Source organism: Boeremia exigua, assembly GCF_020726555.1.
Source record: "Boeremia exigua strain MPI-SDFR-AT-0100 chromosome Unknown C7974scaffold_1, whole genome shotgun sequence".
Classification (NCBI taxonomy): domain Eukaryota; kingdom Fungi; phylum Ascomycota; class Dothideomycetes; order Pleosporales; family Didymellaceae; genus Boeremia; species Boeremia exigua.
Genome location: NW_025763518.1, coordinates 3514177 through 3530389, shown reverse-complemented (window position 1 = coordinate 3530389; position 16213 = coordinate 3514177). Strand labels below are relative to the sequence as shown.

The 16213-nt window shown below is 52.2% G+C and overlaps 8 protein-coding genes across 8 annotated transcripts; 3 read left to right on the top strand and 5 right to left on the bottom strand.

The window, feature by feature from the left end:
* Positions 1–102: 102 nt before the first annotated feature.
* On the top strand, positions 103–524 carry C7974DRAFT_27710 (uncharacterized protein). The gene has a single exon (XM_046137570.1). The coding sequence runs from the start codon at positions 268–270 to the stop codon at positions 481–483; it is 216 nt and encodes a 71-aa protein (XP_046003535.1). The 5' UTR covers positions 103–267; the 3' UTR covers positions 484–524.
* Positions 525–579: 55 nt separating this feature from the next.
* On the bottom strand, positions 580–1781 carry C7974DRAFT_326557 (uncharacterized protein; the record flags this gene model as incomplete). Its single annotated transcript, XM_046138990.1, has 2 exons — positions 896–1781; positions 580–838 (listed from the first exon to the last, which is right to left on the bottom strand). Coding segments are annotated over exons 1-2 (777 nt in total), but the record flags the coding sequence as incomplete, so codon positions are not given.
* An 8-nt stretch (positions 1782–1789) lies between these two features.
* On the bottom strand, positions 1790–3677 carry C7974DRAFT_27815 (uncharacterized protein). Its single transcript, XM_046137577.1, has 3 exons — positions 3252–3677; positions 2642–3150; positions 1790–2589 (listed from the first exon to the last, which is right to left on the bottom strand). Exons 1-3 carry the CDS (start codon positions 3363–3365, stop codon positions 2112–2114), a joined length of 1101 nt encoding a protein of 366 aa, XP_046003533.1. The 5' UTR covers positions 3366–3677; the 3' UTR covers positions 1790–2111.
* Positions 3678–4409: 732 nt separating this feature from the next.
* On the top strand, positions 4410–6336 carry C7974DRAFT_27716 (uncharacterized protein). Its single transcript, XM_046137571.1, has 2 exons — positions 4410–4861; positions 4912–6336. Exons 1-2 carry the CDS (start codon positions 4580–4582, stop codon positions 6295–6297), a joined length of 1668 nt encoding a protein of 555 aa, XP_046003532.1. The 5' UTR covers positions 4410–4579; the 3' UTR covers positions 6298–6336.
* Positions 6337–6374: 38 nt separating this feature from the next.
* On the bottom strand, positions 6375–7956 carry C7974DRAFT_300742 (uncharacterized protein; the record flags this gene model as incomplete). The annotated part of the gene is made up of 3 exons (XM_046137810.1): positions 6375–7077; positions 7131–7784; positions 7838–7956. The coding sequence occupies 3 exons, from the start codon at positions 7954–7956 to the stop codon at positions 6375–6377; spliced, it is 1476 nt and encodes a 491-aa protein (XP_046003531.1).
* A 1994-nt stretch (positions 7957–9950) lies between these two features.
* C7974DRAFT_299890 (uncharacterized protein) lies at positions 9951–10736 on the bottom strand (the record flags this gene model as incomplete). Its single annotated transcript, XM_046137777.1, has 2 exons — positions 9951–10532; positions 10629–10736. The coding sequence occupies 2 exons, from the start codon at positions 10734–10736 to the stop codon at positions 9951–9953; spliced, it is 690 nt and encodes a 229-aa protein (XP_046003530.1).
* Positions 10737–11966: 1230 nt separating this feature from the next.
* On the top strand, positions 11967–14699 carry C7974DRAFT_299474 (uncharacterized protein; the record flags this gene model as incomplete). Its single annotated transcript, XM_046137747.1, has 1 exon — positions 11967–14699. The coding sequence occupies one exon, from the start codon at positions 11967–11969 to the stop codon at positions 14697–14699; it is 2733 nt and encodes a 910-aa protein (XP_046003529.1).
* Positions 14700–14951: 252 nt separating this feature from the next.
* C7974DRAFT_384264 (uncharacterized protein) lies at positions 14952–16192 on the bottom strand. Its single transcript, XM_046140834.1, has 2 exons — positions 15532–16192; positions 14952–15385 (listed from the first exon to the last, which is right to left on the bottom strand). Exons 1-2 carry the CDS (start codon positions 15723–15725, stop codon positions 15055–15057), a joined length of 525 nt encoding a protein of 174 aa, XP_046003528.1. The 5' UTR covers positions 15726–16192; the 3' UTR covers positions 14952–15054.
* Positions 16193–16213: the final 21 nt, after the last annotated feature.

Sequence of the window (16213 nt, the reverse complement as noted above, 5' to 3'; positions counted from 1 at the left end):
TGGGTTGGGGGGGCGTGTGTATACGAGATACGATTTTGTATGTTTTCGTGGCTTAGAACTGGCGAGATGGAGGGGCGCTGGTGATGACTGTCATTATATCTTATATCCTATGTCGTAATGTAGTGATATGTTGGGTCGTGTTTTGCGAAGGTTTGTTGTACAGGTATGCGGAATGGAAATTCAAAGCGATTATTAGAGAAGCCTCATTGACATTTCATGATGTGATTCGGCCTAATCGATGCGTTGCCTTTCTTCCTCCTCCGCGTCATGTTCTGTGTTGTCCTTGTTGGACCCGCGGAATGGTCTCGCGCTCTGCCCAGGAGCATGGCAGTGGCTCGACGGTTCATAGTCAAATGGATTCTCTGGAGCACCCTGGTTCTTGATCCGTTTTCAAAGATCGTAGGCCTCCGCAAGGCTTTGTTCTTGGGGCCGAGTATCCAGTGGTGGACTCCTGAGATCCGCGTGTGCTTTGGTGAGGTATGATCCGACAAGCGGAGAGAACACAGTCGACTTCAAGGAAAAGTGCCTCCCTTATAAAACATCACATCTTAACTCGAGCATCCTTCACTTGACAATAGCATCCACCTCTTTTGCGTCCACGAACCACGCATGCTGCCCGCGCCCATGCAGCCTAGCAGTCGCTCGCGGCATCCCCTCTGCATCGACGGTTCTACTCTCCTCACTCAACACCCCTTCCAACGCGCAGCTCGCTTTGTTCTTCAGACACGCACCCCATGCCAGACTCGGTCTTGCAAACGCGCCCAAGCAATGCGCCGCAGTCGGTCCCTGTCTGACCGCCAGATAGACGGTTTCTGTAGGCCTGCTCACTTCTCGCAAGCTCGCTGTGCTCTGGGCGCCCGGGCGCGCCATGCTCAGTCTGAGCGACTTGTTCGACGTGTGGAACCGCGAGCTAGGATGGGGGATATCTGATCTGACGATCTCGGTCTGCCTTGCCGGCGTCCCGTCAAAACTGTGGCTGCGTGTGGATATCGCCACCTCGGCGCCAGACTGCTGTACCGACCGTGTGTGGATCCTGATACGCCCTGTGGCGCTCAGATACTCGCTGCCATCGAGGAGCCCTTCTCTTGAGAATGTGTATGCGCCATGCTCAATGGCGCCAGTTGTCACGGAGTCGACTGTTGAGTAGACGCCTACAAATTTGCTTGGGAGAGTGTTGTAAGGGTACTCTTCGAACTCAAGAACGAAGAGGTTTGTGGAAGGCGCTGTGAAGCCAAGACGAGCAAGGTACGGGGTGAGCAGTGCATCCATTGGAGCGACCCGCTTTTGAAGCCGATTTCGGGGTTTTTCATGCACTTTTGGCGGTTTGGACAGTTTGGCGTTGTCTTGATAGCCTCCAACAATGAGATGCTCGTTTGCTACTCGCTTGCGTCGCGATACTGATCGCTTCATCATGTGTTGCGTGTTGCGTGTTGCAGCTTTTCTCTGGAAGGGCTGCTGTCTCTTTCTAAAACGATCGTGGTCGCCGACTGCGCGGGTAAGAGGAGAGCAAAGGTCCCTAGAGCTGCCCAGGAGGAGTTACAGCCTCGTTTATCCGATGATGTTATCGACCTTACAACTGTCAACGTTTCATGATACGGAATTCGTCAAGACATGCAGGAACGTCTTCGAGGCTGCAGTCGTCATTGGCGACTCGTGCGTCATGCAATGTTGCTAAGCCACACACCTAGCCGTTTGAGGGTGCCCCATCAGCACTATGGACGTTAGTGAGCACGGCTATCGTAGTGACAACACAATCGTCCGTTTTGTTGATAAAGCTCTCCTCGAGGGGTACGTTGTCCAACGCTTGGTCGTTACTTCTAGTTTTTCCAATGTGCATTGACCAACGACACACGCGAGCTACAATCACAGCCACAACAAGAGCATGGCACAGCAGCTGGTATGAACGGAGCTCAATACTCGACTCAACAAGCGCCTCGGAAATAGGCATGTATCAACATCCCATTCTGGTGACAGCCACTGGTTTACGCGTGCTCAAACCTACTTTTCTTCAACGAAAGGGTTTGTTCGCGCCTACAGTTGGCGTAGAGCTCTTTCGCATCATTATTTCGGGGATGCTGATCGTGTATTTTGTATTATTTTCCTCCGGTGCACTACATTTTTGACACATCGGGATGCTCTCGTGGCTTCTCCGGTAGTAGGATATCCTCTCCACTCCACGCCCTCTCATCCCGACGCATCTGGTCTTCCATCATCCGGTTCCTTCCGTCGTACACCTCAAGATCTTCCTCGATGCTCTCTTCTCTGAACGTGCTGACTTCAATATCTGTCTTCCTCTGTATTCCTCCCCCACTCCGACCCTGTAATTCAACAAAAGGGTGATTCTCGTTGCCAGGATCAGTGTGCTTCACTTTTGTGGGTTCCTTGGTGGCGCCGTAGCCGGATTTTGACAAGTAGTTTGATGAAACGAATTCGAAGAGGAACCTCAAGTAAGGGAGAGAGGCGCAAGTGATGCCAACATGAGACTCGACAATGATAATGAGCACTCCTGGTGGACCGTATCGCATCCATTCTCGGGTACTGTACATCGTGATGAGGAGGGAAAGACGCGCGAACGAGAGACCGAGGTTACTGAAATTGTTTAGCGGTGGATCCGACAATAGAAGCAGTGGAAAGGACGTACACAAGACCGACGGAGAAAGCAAGTATCAACTCAAGTCGTGACCTGAACGGTAGCTTGAGCTTGTACAAGTAGTGTGCAGGCCAGATGTACACAATGATATCGAAAGAACTGTTCAATGCCAGGATGGCGTAATCCTGATTACGCGGGCTGTTGCAAAAAGCATTTTCAATCGTCTTGTTCCAGTAGGCGTTGATGGGCCTGCACTGGAGCAGCGTGGTCAGTCCAGCCCATAACGCATAGGCGAGCTGCAGTCCACAAAGACCCCAGCAGAGCCAACGGTTGGTTTGGGACGGAAACAGCTTAAGATACGTGAACAAGATGGAGATGCGAATCAGACTGTAGCACATGGGGAACATGGAGAACAGTGCCAAGCTGAGTCGTCCGATCGGGTATTCGTTCTTCACTGGAACATCTTCCAGGTCCAAAGCGTAGCCTAACTCATATAGTCGCCATACCATTGCGGTCATGGATATCGAGAAACATGTTGCAATGGCGAGAACGACATCATCCTGTGAATGTCAGTCTTGGATCCAGGCGACAGACAAGTTGGCGTGCCTAGGCGCGGTCGGAGAGGCACGGCGTCTGGGGTTTGGTGGGACAGGGTGCTCACAAAGGTGCTGATCTTCTTCACATAGCGATTCGACAAACGCAGTGTAAAGCATATGATCGCCACGCACAACGTGGTGATCTCTACCCCGTAGAACAGACCATAATTCGGTGCCATGCTGAAGATATGTGTCAAGGGACGGTGGCATAGACCCGCCAATTCATCCACGGTTGAGGCTTTCGGGGTCAGTAAGCAATTAAGAAGAGTGTCAAAACCCCCCCAGCATGTCCCTTACGGCCCGTCAATCCATAACCATATTGATACTCTAGCCTGTGGCTCACCGCGAATCGCAGACACATCATCCTTGCATTCAAACGCCCGGCAGTACTTCGCTGCAGGATGACGATCATCCTAATTGCGAATGCACGACCACGTACGAGCTTTTGTCCAGACTCCAGGCTCTCATAAGAATCCTCCCGACCTGCCCCCTTCGTGCCTTGTTTATCAAACCCTTCAGTGCAATTTCTTCTTCACCACGGCCTCACGCCACCATTCGCCTGTCCTCCCCCGCCAGAGACCCACTTAAAGGCCTATCTCTGATTTCCCCCGACATTACGGATTCCTGAAGGATTTTATCAACTACAAGTGCGAAGTGTGGGAAATTCCGACCCAATGGAAAGCGCGGCAGTGGCGGACATGTACCGGCAGGTGAGGCACGAGGGACGAGCCATGATGGATCGGAAGGCGCGGTCCGACTATGGACACTAAAAGGCGCCATGAGCAACCCGCGCGCTCTGTTCAATGCTTGACCACACAAGGACCGATACGTTTCATGTTGATGCACAGAAGTCAATGCGAATGCGATTTCGCAATGGCAGACAGGTGTGCTGTCGCTTATCTTACCTATCGGATCTCCTCACGGTTACGCAACTCAGCCGCACCAACGCAACATCCTCTCCAACAGTGTTGTGGAAGTACCTTTCCCCGCAGCTGAGCTCGTCAGCCTTCTCACGAAATGACGGAAAGTGCGGTTTGTGCTGCCAAAGATAGAGCATTGTTGCATGGGCTTCTCGTAAATTGGACTCGTGGACCGTTGACTAACCAGCCGCAAGCGTCCATGTAGCGTTGTGCACGGCGCACCACAATGCACCGCCAACCGGAGTCTGGCATCACAGCGTCACCTTCCTTCGTGTCTGAGGTCGACTAGATTTCGACTTTCCGAGATTTTCACGGCTGACGGTTCGCCACAGCTTAGCTGACCTGTCATGCGTGTGAGATATATTGATAGTGTGGTCGCCGTTGATTTGTGCTGCACCCTTCTACAGTCAATCTAAGGATTGTCTGAAAATCTTGGCTTGAAATCGATCTCCTTGAGCTCTCTCACAAACAAGATGAAGGTCACACAGACGTTGGGAGCTTTGCTCTCGACTGCACTGATCGCCAGTGCGGCTCCTGTTGCCCAAGATTGTACCTCCGAGGCTGACTACGATGTCATCGTTGTTGGCTCCGGACCTGCTGGTCTCATCGTTGCCGATCGCATGAGCGAGGCTGGCAAGAAGACCCTCCTCCTTGAGCAGGGAGGTGCGTCGTACTACGTTACTGGTGGTCGTGAGCGTCCCGGCTGGTTGAATGGGAGCGAGCTCAGTCGTGTTGATGTCCCCGGTCTCTACAAGGTACGCTTTGCAACATCGACCCCGCTCCAAGCTAGAACTAACGTTAGTAGACGATCTTCTCGGTGCCTGGTAACTTGACATGCGCGTCAGACGTGGTCAACGCCTTCCAAGGCTGCACAGTCGGTGGTAATACCGCCATTAATGCTGGTCTGTTCTTCCAGCCGCCGGCATCCGACTGGGATCTGTATTTCCCCGAGGGATGGAAGAACTCGGACATGCTAAGCGCGATTGCGAAGGTTCATGCCAAGCAGCCTTCTACTGACACGCCGTCGGCTGATGGTAAACGCTATTTGCAGTCTGGTTACGATGCTGCGAAGGAGTGGCTCGTTGATAGCGCTCACTACTCACATGTTGGTCTCAACAACGGTTGGGAAAACCACCAAAAGACCAAGGTCTTTGGCCACCCCATCTACAACTACGAGGGCGGTCAGAGGAGTGGTCCCGTCAAGACTTACCTCCAGTCTGCGCTTAAGCGTCCCAACTTCCACTTCCAGACCGGAACCAAGGTTATTCGCGTTATCCGCAATGGAAAGACCGCGACGGGCGTTGAGGTCCAGGTTAAGGGCTCCAACACTACCTCCATCATCAACATTGCTTCGAGCGGCCGCGTCATCCTCTCTGGTGGTGCTCTTCTCAGCCCTCAGGTCCTTATGTGGTCTGGTATCGGCGAGCCAGCTACTCTCAGCAACCTCTCTGCAGCTGGCCAGCTCACTCTCCCCGCCAGCCAGTGGATCAACAACACCGCTGTTGGTGACAAGGTCTTCGACAACCCCAACACGTTTATTGAGCTTTTCTCTAAGTCCATCTCCTCCTACACCCAGAGCTACACCGATCCTATCCCTGCTGACCGCGATCTCTACCTGAAGTCGCGCTCTGGTCCCTACTCTTTCGGCTCGCAAACAAGTGCTTTCTGGGACTTCATTAAGCAGGGCGATGATCTCGTTGGCTGCCAGGGCACCATCGACTCATCCGGCGCAAACGACTTCACAGAGAACGGTACCATCACCTTGAACGTGTACGGAACCTCTGGTCTGCGATCATTCGGCCGTGTGGGTCTCGACGAGAAGGGTATCGCGACACCTTCGTCTGGTTTCTTTTACTCGGACAAGCGTGATGCACAGGCTGTTGGTCAGTTCATCTACGACATTTTCCAGAAGCTTCCCAAGACCTTGAGCCCGTTGAACATCGCTGGCAACTCAACCCTTGAGGAGATCACTACCTGGATCAGCACGCCCTCTGACTACACTCTTGGCAACGTTCAGCACTGGTCTTCCAGCTGCAGATTCGAGACTTGCGTTGATGTGAACGCCCAGGTCCTTGGTACTGACAACATCCACGTTGTTGATGCTTCGATCAGCGCGCCTCTGTCAACTAACCCTGTCCTGGGTACTATGATCATCGCAGAGCGCGCTGTCGAGAAGATCCTTGCGTTATAAGGAGAAGTGGGAAGATAACGAGTAATTATGTCTATGTTCAGTGACGATAATGGACCAGAAACTTAATGTATAAAAAATCAAGTATGACTGTTTATAAACTGTTCTAGCCTCGCCTCAAGATGCACTCCCACGTGCCACCGCGCGCTAAACCATCTCATACACCTCTGGAGCATTGCGAATTCTTCATTCGATACTAACTGCTCGTCACATATTCTGGATGTCTCCAAGACGGCTATCCCGGCTCTCAATATGCAACACAGCGCCGCGAACGGCAGCTTTGCCACATCGTCCTCGTTTTCCAGCTTCCCTAGCGAAACCTTCACCATATCCCATGCCATACGCCTTGCGTACCTTAGCGCCAGATTTGCTTTCTCGATGTGTTTACGAAGCTCGTCCGAGTATGGCAGTCCTGCTAGGTAGAGCACTTGAGCTTCCTGGAGCAAGAGGTGCGAGCAGAAACCCAGCCCTATCGCGTCGCAATGTACCCAAGAAGAAGGCCGCATATCTTCCATGAGCATTCTGATGTAACCCGACGTTTGCATATCGACGGCGTCGTAGCTTTCGTAAGGCTGTGTTGTGCGTCTACGAGCATTTACGTAATCGAGAGCCTTGCCGGTGCCAAGGGCAACGACAGTGCGGAAGTGAACCTTCGTACAAGGTGATGGGACATGTGTTGGCATGATGGGCGGGTGGTACTGAGTGAATTCCACATTGCAAATGGGATCGCTCGGTGGTATAGTGAGTGTGAAAGATGGCGACGGCGACGTGACGAAAAGTATGCTGAGATCAGTGTGAGATGACACCGATGATTGTAAAAAGAAGGAAATGCATACCGGTCGAGCATAATCAGAGAGGCTTTTAGCCACTCTGTTGTCTCTAGCGTCGATATGTCATCAATAGCCGTGGCACCGTGTTCAAGTATAGTTAGTATTGCCTTGCAGCTTAATATCGTCTGGAAAGCTTGTGTTCCCATGCCATGACCAACTTCATACACTGCTATTGATAGCCCTAGTTGCAATGCTTCTATATCTGCGTCATGTTTTGTCTGCAACAAGGCAAGAACCTGTTTTAGAACTCGGTAAAGCTGGCAGTCGGAAGGGTGCTCAGCGTGTTTACGGATGTTTTGGGTAACGAGCCACACACTCAGAGCTAGCGCTGGGTATCTAGTTAAAATAACCTCCGTACCTTGATCAAGAGTACAGTCGTAGACTGTCGGAGACCAGTGTCGGATAGATCGGCCATAATCCTCAACGATGGAGGTCAGATTGATATCAGCCAATTTTAGGATGTCGACCACATAATCTGAGAGCTTGGAGGATGCGTTTATATCGGACGATGCCTTCAAGCTTGTTGTCACATAGTGCACAAGTTTCCAAGCTCCGAGACAAGAAAGAAGTGGTGCGCCTGACTGTGAACGCAAGATCAAAGGCTCGGAGGTTGTGCTTGGAACAGGCGGGGATGGGGAGTAGTCGCAGCTGAAACCTTTACTATCTCTCTCGTCAGGACAGCTGCCACATAGTGTTGGGGCTGATAAACTTACGCAGCACACCTTAGGCAGCTTGGCACTGTACGATCACAAGCTTGTTTCCGCGCCCTGCAGTATCCGCACACATTCGGTGCTTTTTGAGTGACTGGGATAAGACTCGGGAGTGCACTCATTGGGTTTGTAGGATAGGTATCGGCCGTTGCATGCACACGCGCGCCTTGTTCAGCAGATGCCGTATTTATAAGGTACGATGCCGAAATTTGCCATGCCGCGCACGAGAATAGCTTACCCATCAATGCCGCTGGACACGAGGCTTTCGATGGGCTCGCTAAGATGCCGTTCGAACAATGCCACGGCCATAAATCAAGGACCGCCTGAGGGATTCTTTGATGACAGAGGCGCTATACTATATGAATGTCAGCAAGATCTGCAATCCAGTTTCTGTGAAGTATCATTGGCTAACACACTGCTCCAGCGAAGTTCACTAATCTGCTTTGCAACGGCTAGGTGCAGCAGAAGCAAACAGCTCATAAATCAAGTCTGTCAAGCGAGGACTCCTGACGTGACTGGACATGATCCGTGGCGCAAGATCATCCGACTAACTTGGTTGTTTGACTCAGGAACCCTGGTTTTGCTTGGTTGACGTACGCCTTCATGGCACGCCGGGTTGATACATGATGCCGGTGCGGCTTGTTACATGGTGCCGTCGCGGCAAGCCAGAGCCTCAAAAAGAACGCCACGCTGCTCCAGAATGGCCAACTTACATCGAATACTCATGAGCTAAAACTCGAACGAGATAGTGTCTTGTAAAAATAACGCACATGAATGCGCCCTATCGCCACGGCTTGACAAGCCGACATGATAGGAGTACACTAGGGATGATCAGTAGCATCGCTTAGCGAAAATATAGTCACGTGAGCCCATGTGGCCTGGCATGTGCGCCTGAGACAGATACCTAACTAGGAACTGAGGCTGATAGGACCCACTCTATCAAACAAGTACTCTAAGCAGTCAAGCAGGATGTGTCGCTTGAATTACTTGGTGTACGGACACTTCTAGATCAATTTGCTTGATTCGATGTTACAAATCAACTCTGGGAGGCACCAAGGTAGATATGCTGATTAAGCCAGCTTGCTTATTGAAAATTGTGAGCCGAACAAGTGACTGAAATGGACATCATACATCACATTTATGTAGACCTCGCGTACGCTCACTCTGTCACCCTGCGCGGTCTAGAAGCGTGCGTCTGAGTTGTTGGCCGAAGGACTTGGAGTTGGAAGGATTAGCATGGCGGAGAGAACTATCCACTATTCGCTCGCTTCGACTATTTGCAAGGAATATTGACAAGCAGTACGAGTCAACAGCTGTTACTGCACTGCTTGTAGTTGCTCGTGCGTTCTCTGGGTCACCCATCGGTGTAGCTCAACCCGTCGGTGAGATCTATCATGTATGCACCCGTCGGCGAAGCCGAAGCACATGCAATAGAATGTCCTGAGCAGCAGCACTCGTCAGCGGCTGAAAAGGATTGCTTACGTGGCGTTCGTTATTTGGAATGACTCCGACTCGCCGTCCGAGTAGCCTTTTGGTTGTTTCGAAGGATCGAAGTCTTCTTTGGCACCGCCAATGGGTTTCCAAATCAGGACTGGATGCCTGCATCTAAGCGCAACTGCACCAGCAAGGAAGCTTTCTATCAATGATACTGATCTCTCGTGTCTAGCTTTGCAGCTGCATTAAAAGCAACACGACCGCTCCTGGGTGCAGTACATACACAGCACATACATACCGGTAGTACGTCCAGCAGCTTCTATTAGGCTATCCGGTATTGCTGATATAACTACATAGGAAGCAGATCGTAACGGTCTCGTTGTCCCTGGTTTGTCAGAAACGTCTATCATCCATCCTTGGATATTCAACCGCACCCCAGATTGCCAAGCCGGCCGATTGTTAAACCGACTTCGGGTGTATCCACTGTGAAAGCAACAGATTTATGCTAGGTGTGGCGATTCGACTGCCATCAGAGAAAAGACGTCTATTTCAGAAGACATGCGCCTCCGGGACCTACACAATATGTGCATTGGTAATCTAAAAAGTACATATCGTGCTACGAAACTCGAATGCTAAGTAATGCGAGATTAATATTGAGGAGAAAGTATAGGCACGTCGCTCGCTAGTCGCTGGAGAAACCTGACAAACCCTCATCGTCGAAGTAGTGGGTGTAATGTCCTTGCGCCTCGAAGTCTTCGTCGATGACAATACCAGCAAGCGCTCTTAACTCTTTTGCCTGTAGAGCTTTGCCAAAGCCGATAGAGAGTTGCATGTCCGGCTCTTCAAGAGTTTGATACGTCCAGGTGTAGTCGATGTCCTCAATGCTATGAGGCTCTTCTATGGCTCCGGCACGGCAAGCGACCTTCATCAACTCAACAGCGAACACTGACTCCTTCGCATCCTCTTCCTCGGATTCGAGTTCTGCAGAATCGCGGCGCTGGGGCACAGGTAGCCGGATCTGGTGGCCAGAACTCTCAGCTGCCGAGCCGTCCTTCGTATACGTTCGGCAGTACGAAACATTTTTGAGCTTCTGGATACCAGTGACAAAATATAGTGGCTGACGCTGCAGACCGGATCTGCGAAGGAAACTTTGGGCTTCAGTGTCGCGGCGAAGCGCCTCAAAGGCGGCAGACGGATCGGTGAGTGAAGCGAGAGTGGATTCCTCAGCATTCAGTACCACGACGTTGCCAACGGATGGGTCTGCCTTGCCGAGGCTAGAGATGAAGCGGCCTTCTTCATCGCGTAAGATGGTGTCCTCGTAGCGAGGTTGTGTGGTGGGCTTGTTGTAGGCTGGCTTGACTGTTGGCTTGAAGGAGATTGAATCAGAGCTCAGAGGATCGGTGAGCAGCTGCCCGAGAGCGAAAGAGCTCGAAGGAAGAGGGGCTGGTAGAATGAGAACCTTAGACATGTTGCTTGAAGAAGTTTCAGGCTGAATTGACAATGCGGAGAGGGACTTCCGGGACGAGCCCTTTATGCTCAATCACATCTCTGAGCCCGGCAACCATTCCGAGAAAGATCCATGGACTGATCTCACATCGAGCCGAAAAGCTTCTGAAAAGCCTCAGCACATGAATGTCGAGCCATGCTCGTGTGACGACATGCCGTATGCAACCGAGGTGTCGATGTGGAGGCGGGATTGCGTCGAATTACGTTGGGCTCCGCACTTTCCTGCATGAAGCTGGGAGTCCAGTCGTGGTTCGCTCGGCTGTTGTCGGTCGGAAGGACTAAAGCTCTGGTTGCTGTTCGCTGTTAAAGGTAATGGGTACCTGACGATCCCGAATAATCCCGCATCGGCTGAGCCTTTGCCGGATTGGTTGAAAAGGGACCCGTACAGATGCACAACGGAGACATGTTGGTCATCTCAGGAGAGTCGGTGAGTGCACTCTCGTTCGATTTAGGGCTTTCCGGCGACAGTTTGCCCGATTGCCGCAACGCATGCAAGAAGTTGAGGGGTTTCAAAGTCGTTGTCGAGTGGTCGTGTGAGCACTGGAAAAGCTCTGGCTCCGGAGGCTCTGACGACCTGGCGGTATGGAACGTAAGATGCTCGTACTTGCGCGACGTGCAGTATACAATGTGCAGTTTGCAATCCATACGCATCGGCACCAGTGCCGGCGTCTTCTCTTGGTGAGTGACATGCACACAAAGTCTGGCCGCTTCACCGCAACCCACAATCTGTTCGATTGCAGTCACACGTCGTAGGCGGCCAACTGCATGCTCGCCCAACCGAACAGGAAGACTGTCCATGGCACTCTCTTGTGGCTTTTGAACGCTATGTCCGCAGTTTGTTGTGCATAGAAAGTCCAGTGGTCGTGAGTGGTGACCACTTGGCAGACAGGGAAGTGGCGTTGCATTATGTGGCTGACGGCATGCGACCAGGCATTTGAAATACGCTTTCTATACGCACTCGCACATGCCGTCACGTATCGGCGCGGGTTCCTGAGCTACAGAGCCCCTGTTTCCTGATGGAAACATAGCCCCTTCTTGATGGATCGCCGACCGTCTGTGGCTGGCGCTGCGTTCGGCAGTGCCGGAAAGACACTGCCACAGCGGAAGACACACGTTCCTTGGATACCGGTATGCTGACGCCGTAGCCAACACACATACATGCCAGAGGTACACCCGTGCGACCATGGCAGGAATGGTAGCCGAAAGTCACGGTCCGCGCCAGAACGCGCTGGCAGACATACAATTCGCATCGATCCTCGACGACGATGACCTCACGCCCGTCGAATCCGGTGACGAGACGGAACAGGAGCAGAGGCTGGAGCTGGAGACGGTCCAGTCGGCCATTGGGGTCAGCATAGGACAACAACAGACGCGTCTGACATCGCCGAAGACGCCCGCTGCTGAGAAGGCCGCTGCGTTGGACGACATTGAGGGCGGCGCGCTCTTCGATGGCTGGGAACAGCATGCGACTGCTGTAATAGACGCTCGATCACGACACCATGTATCCTCTCCAGGCGATGCTATTAGGAGTCGTGCAAAGACTGAGGAGCAGATCAAGTACGGGTCCAGCCCAGATGAGGCTCTCGAGCGCCTGCCTTCTCCGTGGCGCGCGGGCCCCAAAACCTTCCAGGATCGCATGAGCGATCACCGCGCCTCGCTGCGCCAGCACCTCAACAACGGTCGGCGAAGAGCGTCGTCGAGCGGATCAATGGCCGACACAGTACGGAAATACGTGCCGTTCAACCTGCCAAAGGCTCCAAAACACCTGCAATTCTCGCTACCATCCTTTTCAGCCCTGACACTGGACCAAGAGCGCGGGAAACCCAGGCCAGGCACAAGCTCGCGACCCAGACAAATAGAAGCTGCAAGCTCTGGCGGCATACCTCAGCACGATGGCAATTCCGAATCAACTATTGGCCGCCGCAGGAGTCTGAGTTCACCACAGCAGGCCAGCACGGCGCCGCTGACCCAAGGTGAGCTCGAGATTGACAGCGTATCTACTCTTATTCCGAGAGGCACTCCTCGCGTATCGCACGATCGACCTGCGCCTAGGCTTCGCAGGTCAAACTCAGACGGCTCTATGCTACTCTATCGGTCCAAGTCTATTGCTTCCTCCCTTGGCGACGACTCTCGATTTGAGAGTGTGTCCGAGATGGTCAACAGCAGATTCAAAGCTATCAAAGACAGTTTCCAAGACTCTAACTTCAAGCTTCCAAGTCCTTCGTTATCGAACTTCAACTTTTCACACAGAGACGAGATATCCAGAAGCCGTAATGGTAGCATACCACCTCGGAGCCGAACAGTCGACGAACCTTCCATACAACGATTCAGTCTTCGCCCCAGTCCATCGACATTTCCGCGAAATGGCTCGTCCGTATCCCTTAGAGCAATGCGACCATTCAAGGACGGCGGCTCAGAGGCCGACACCCACCCTAACTTTACAAGGGCGCTCGAAGAATTGGAAGGTGACCTTGTAGTCCTTGGCGGATACCGTGGCTCTATCTTGCGTTCTGCAGAACCCCCGAACCGCCAGCTGTGGGTGCCCATCAAGGTCGGTCTCAATTTGCGGAAGGTAGATCTGGAGGTGCCGTTCGATGAGGGCGCAGACGAGAGAATGGAGCAAACCATTATACCTGACGGCATGTTGACACACATTGGACCCGTCGACATCTCAAAACGCCTTCTCAAACGGCTACGAGCATCTGAGAATTTCAAGAACGGGAAACTCAGAGTCCACAATTATGGCTATGATTGGCGGTTGTCGCCGCACTTCCTCTCCCAGCGACTCATGAAATTCCTGGAATCTCTTCCGTGCAACCAAGCAAACGTTCCTCCTGAGAAGAGAGGTGCTATTGTAATTGCACACTCGCTGGGCGGTCTGATCACCCGCCACGCTATCAATGAGCGACCGAATCTTGTCTCAGGCGTAGTTTATGCGGGTGTACCGCAGAACTGTGTGAATATTCTTGGTCCCTTCCGAAACGGCGATGACGTTTTACTCTCATCTCGCGTGCTGACTGCGCAGGTGAACTTTAGTATCCGCACCTCCTTTGCTTTGCTGCCTCTCGATGGAAAATGCTTCTTCAACAAACAAACCAAAGAAGAATATCCTGTCGATTTCTTTGACATCAACACTTGGATCGAAGGCCGCTTGTCGCCCTGCATTGCCCCACCTTTGCCACGTCCGGAGCTGCCTAAAGACAGTAGCTTCAGCGTGAGTGGTGTCTTAAGCGCTATGTCGCAGGCGCTACCGACGTTTCCGGGTCGAAAAGGGAGCATGTCACGAGGCAACGGCGAGACAAGCAACAGCGCTGTAGATACCGTGGGACAAAAAGTTGCCGAGGGCAATGCTGAAGTGGCAGGTGGTGGAGTAGAGCCACAGATGATGGCAGGACGGCGGATGTCGCGCTCCACGTATACGACAAACGACCCGAATCCCGCGACAGCGGTCACGATATCGCGTGAAGATGCCATCAAGTACCTCACTCGAGTCCTCGCAGAAACCAAGCGATTCAAGGAAGCGCTAGCCCACGAGCCCAGACACACGGAAGCCAATGCGTACCCGCCGATCGCTCTCATGTACGGAAAATCTACACCGACGGTGTACGGTGCCAAAGTCGAGTCTCGAGAAGCGATCGCCAGAGCCGATGTCTACGATGAGTTGGCATTCGCGAGCGGAGACGGTGTTGTACTTGCGCGCGCAGCCATGGTACCCGCAGGATACTCAGTCGCCAAAGGTGGCGCCGTATCGAGCGACCGTGGACACGTCACTTTGCTAGGAGATCTCGAGGGGGTCGGCCGTTGTTTGCGTGCTGTTATCAAGGCGCGGCGGGCTGGAGTTGGTCTAGGTGCGAAGGAGAAGAACGGCGCGGATAAAGTTAAATCCCGGGGCCTAGGCATTCAAGAGCCGCAGGTCGTCGCGTAGAGTTGTACGGAGTGCGCAATTTCAAGAGGACTTTCTGATATTCCGCAGCGAGCGATAGGATGAGAGGATCATTATGGCCATGAAAACCACACGTGACACGCTGACTGATGACTTGTCGTACCATTAGTATAGACATAGAAATATATAGAAAATAATGTTAGAGTCATTAATCTTCATGAGCCAACCACCCAAGGTCACAAACTGCCTGAGTCGAAAGCGGATGTGGTCATCGCCAAAGTGACTAGTATACTTGTGAGGTAGGACAATATTTTCATTATTATTTATAGGTCTGGTACGATAGTTTCAGTACTAGTATCGAGGTACATTAGCAGACACTATTCTGAACGTCCTCTCCTCAGTTCGCGCAATTCTGAGACTTAGCAGCAGCCAAGTTCTTCTGGTTCTGCTGGGTGCCACCCTGCACCTCGGTGACCAGCATCTGCAGCGTAGTCGCATCGGTGGCGTTCCCGTTGAGTTTCAAGACCTGGCTTATCTCAAGAGTCTGGGCCATAGCAACAGTGGCCAGGCCAGCAGAAGCGGGGCTGTTGATTTGCTGAGCGAGCTTCTGGTTGTTGGCACGGATGTTGACGCCCTTCTGCTGGATGTCGAGGACGGAGATCTGCATCGCTTGGAATGTTGTTGCCTGCGCAGTGCCGGCTTGAGACATCTTCTGGAGGGATTGAACACTATGATGAGATGTCAGTGGGTGCTCTGCATTCAGTGTCGGGTATGGAACGTGATTCATTGACACCGTAGTGTATGTCAATGTCATCTGAAAGCAGTGCGGGTAGGATGATACGATGTGTAGAACGGGTCAGTGGGGCTTGCATACCCGATAAGTTCCTTAGCCTGGATATCTAGGTTCTTCTGGATTCCTTGCTGGAGCTGTGTCTGAGTCTGGCTGCAGCTGCCTGCGGCAGTAGTAGAATTAGCTGCCGCAGAAACGCTACCAGGAAACTTGCTGGCCTCCTGAGCCGGAGCAGCCAGAACGGCAGCGACAAGATACAAGATGGCGAAGCTCTTCATATTTGTAAATGTGTCTGCTTGTAAGGACTAGAACGGTGACTGAAGTTGGAAAGCCGAGTAAAACAAATGTAAGAGTAGAGATGAAAGGAGCCCAGCCCAGCTGAGTAGAGATTAATTCTCGAATTAAGTAAACGAAGTGAATTGCAATGTGATGAGTTGAGGCAGAGAGAACCGCGGAGCTCTCTTAGACTACTTGTACTCAGCATGTTCTGTCAGCAAATAAAAGGCCGAACCAAACCTTCAGGTACGATAAAACTTCGAGGTGCGGCAGATCATGCTCCTTCGTTTTGAAGCCGTTAAATGTCTAGGTACAGCCGATTAAGCTTTCAGCTATGGCACTATGGAGTCTTGAGTGCGGGAGATCAGACTGCCGGGTACTATGGAATCGAGCCGAGCTATGAAACTCCGGGGAACTGGTTCAAACATATTTGAAGTGAGCTCACAGGCGCCGTTCGGCGGTACTGTCATACGTTGGGCTTGATACATGA

Excerpts from the sequence above, each read along its gene's own strand:
- C7974DRAFT_27815 (XM_046137577.1), bottom strand. The coding sequence starts at position 3,365 with ATGGCACCGAATTATGGTCTGTTCTACGGGGTAGAGATCACCACGTTG. Across the intron at positions 3,151-3,251 it reads TGAAGAAGATCAGCACCTTT|GATGATGTCGTTCTCGCCAT; the intron begins GTGAGCACCCTG and ends TGACATTCACAG. Across the intron at positions 2,590-2,641 it reads GCTTTCTCCGTCGGTCTTGT|TAACCTCGGTCTCTCGTTCG; the intron begins GTACGTCCTTTC and ends AAACAATTTCAG.
- C7974DRAFT_384264 (XM_046140834.1), bottom strand. The coding sequence starts at position 15,725 with ATGAAGAGCTTCGCCATCTTGTATCTTGTCGCTGCCGTTCTGGCTGCT. Across the intron at positions 15,386-15,531 it reads CAGGCTAAGGAACTTATCGG|TGTTCAATCCCTCCAGAAGA; the intron begins GTATGCAAGCCC and ends ATCTCATCATAG.
- C7974DRAFT_27716 (XM_046137571.1), top strand. The coding sequence starts at position 4,580 with ATGAAGGTCACACAGACGTTGGGAGCTTTGCTCTCGACTGCACTGATC. Across the intron at positions 4,862-4,911 it reads ATGTCCCCGGTCTCTACAAG|ACGATCTTCTCGGTGCCTGG; the intron begins GTACGCTTTGCA and ends TAACGTTAGTAG.
- C7974DRAFT_27710 (XM_046137570.1), top strand. The coding sequence starts at position 268 with ATGTTCTGTGTTGTCCTTGTTGGACCCGCGGAATGGTCTCGCGCTCTG.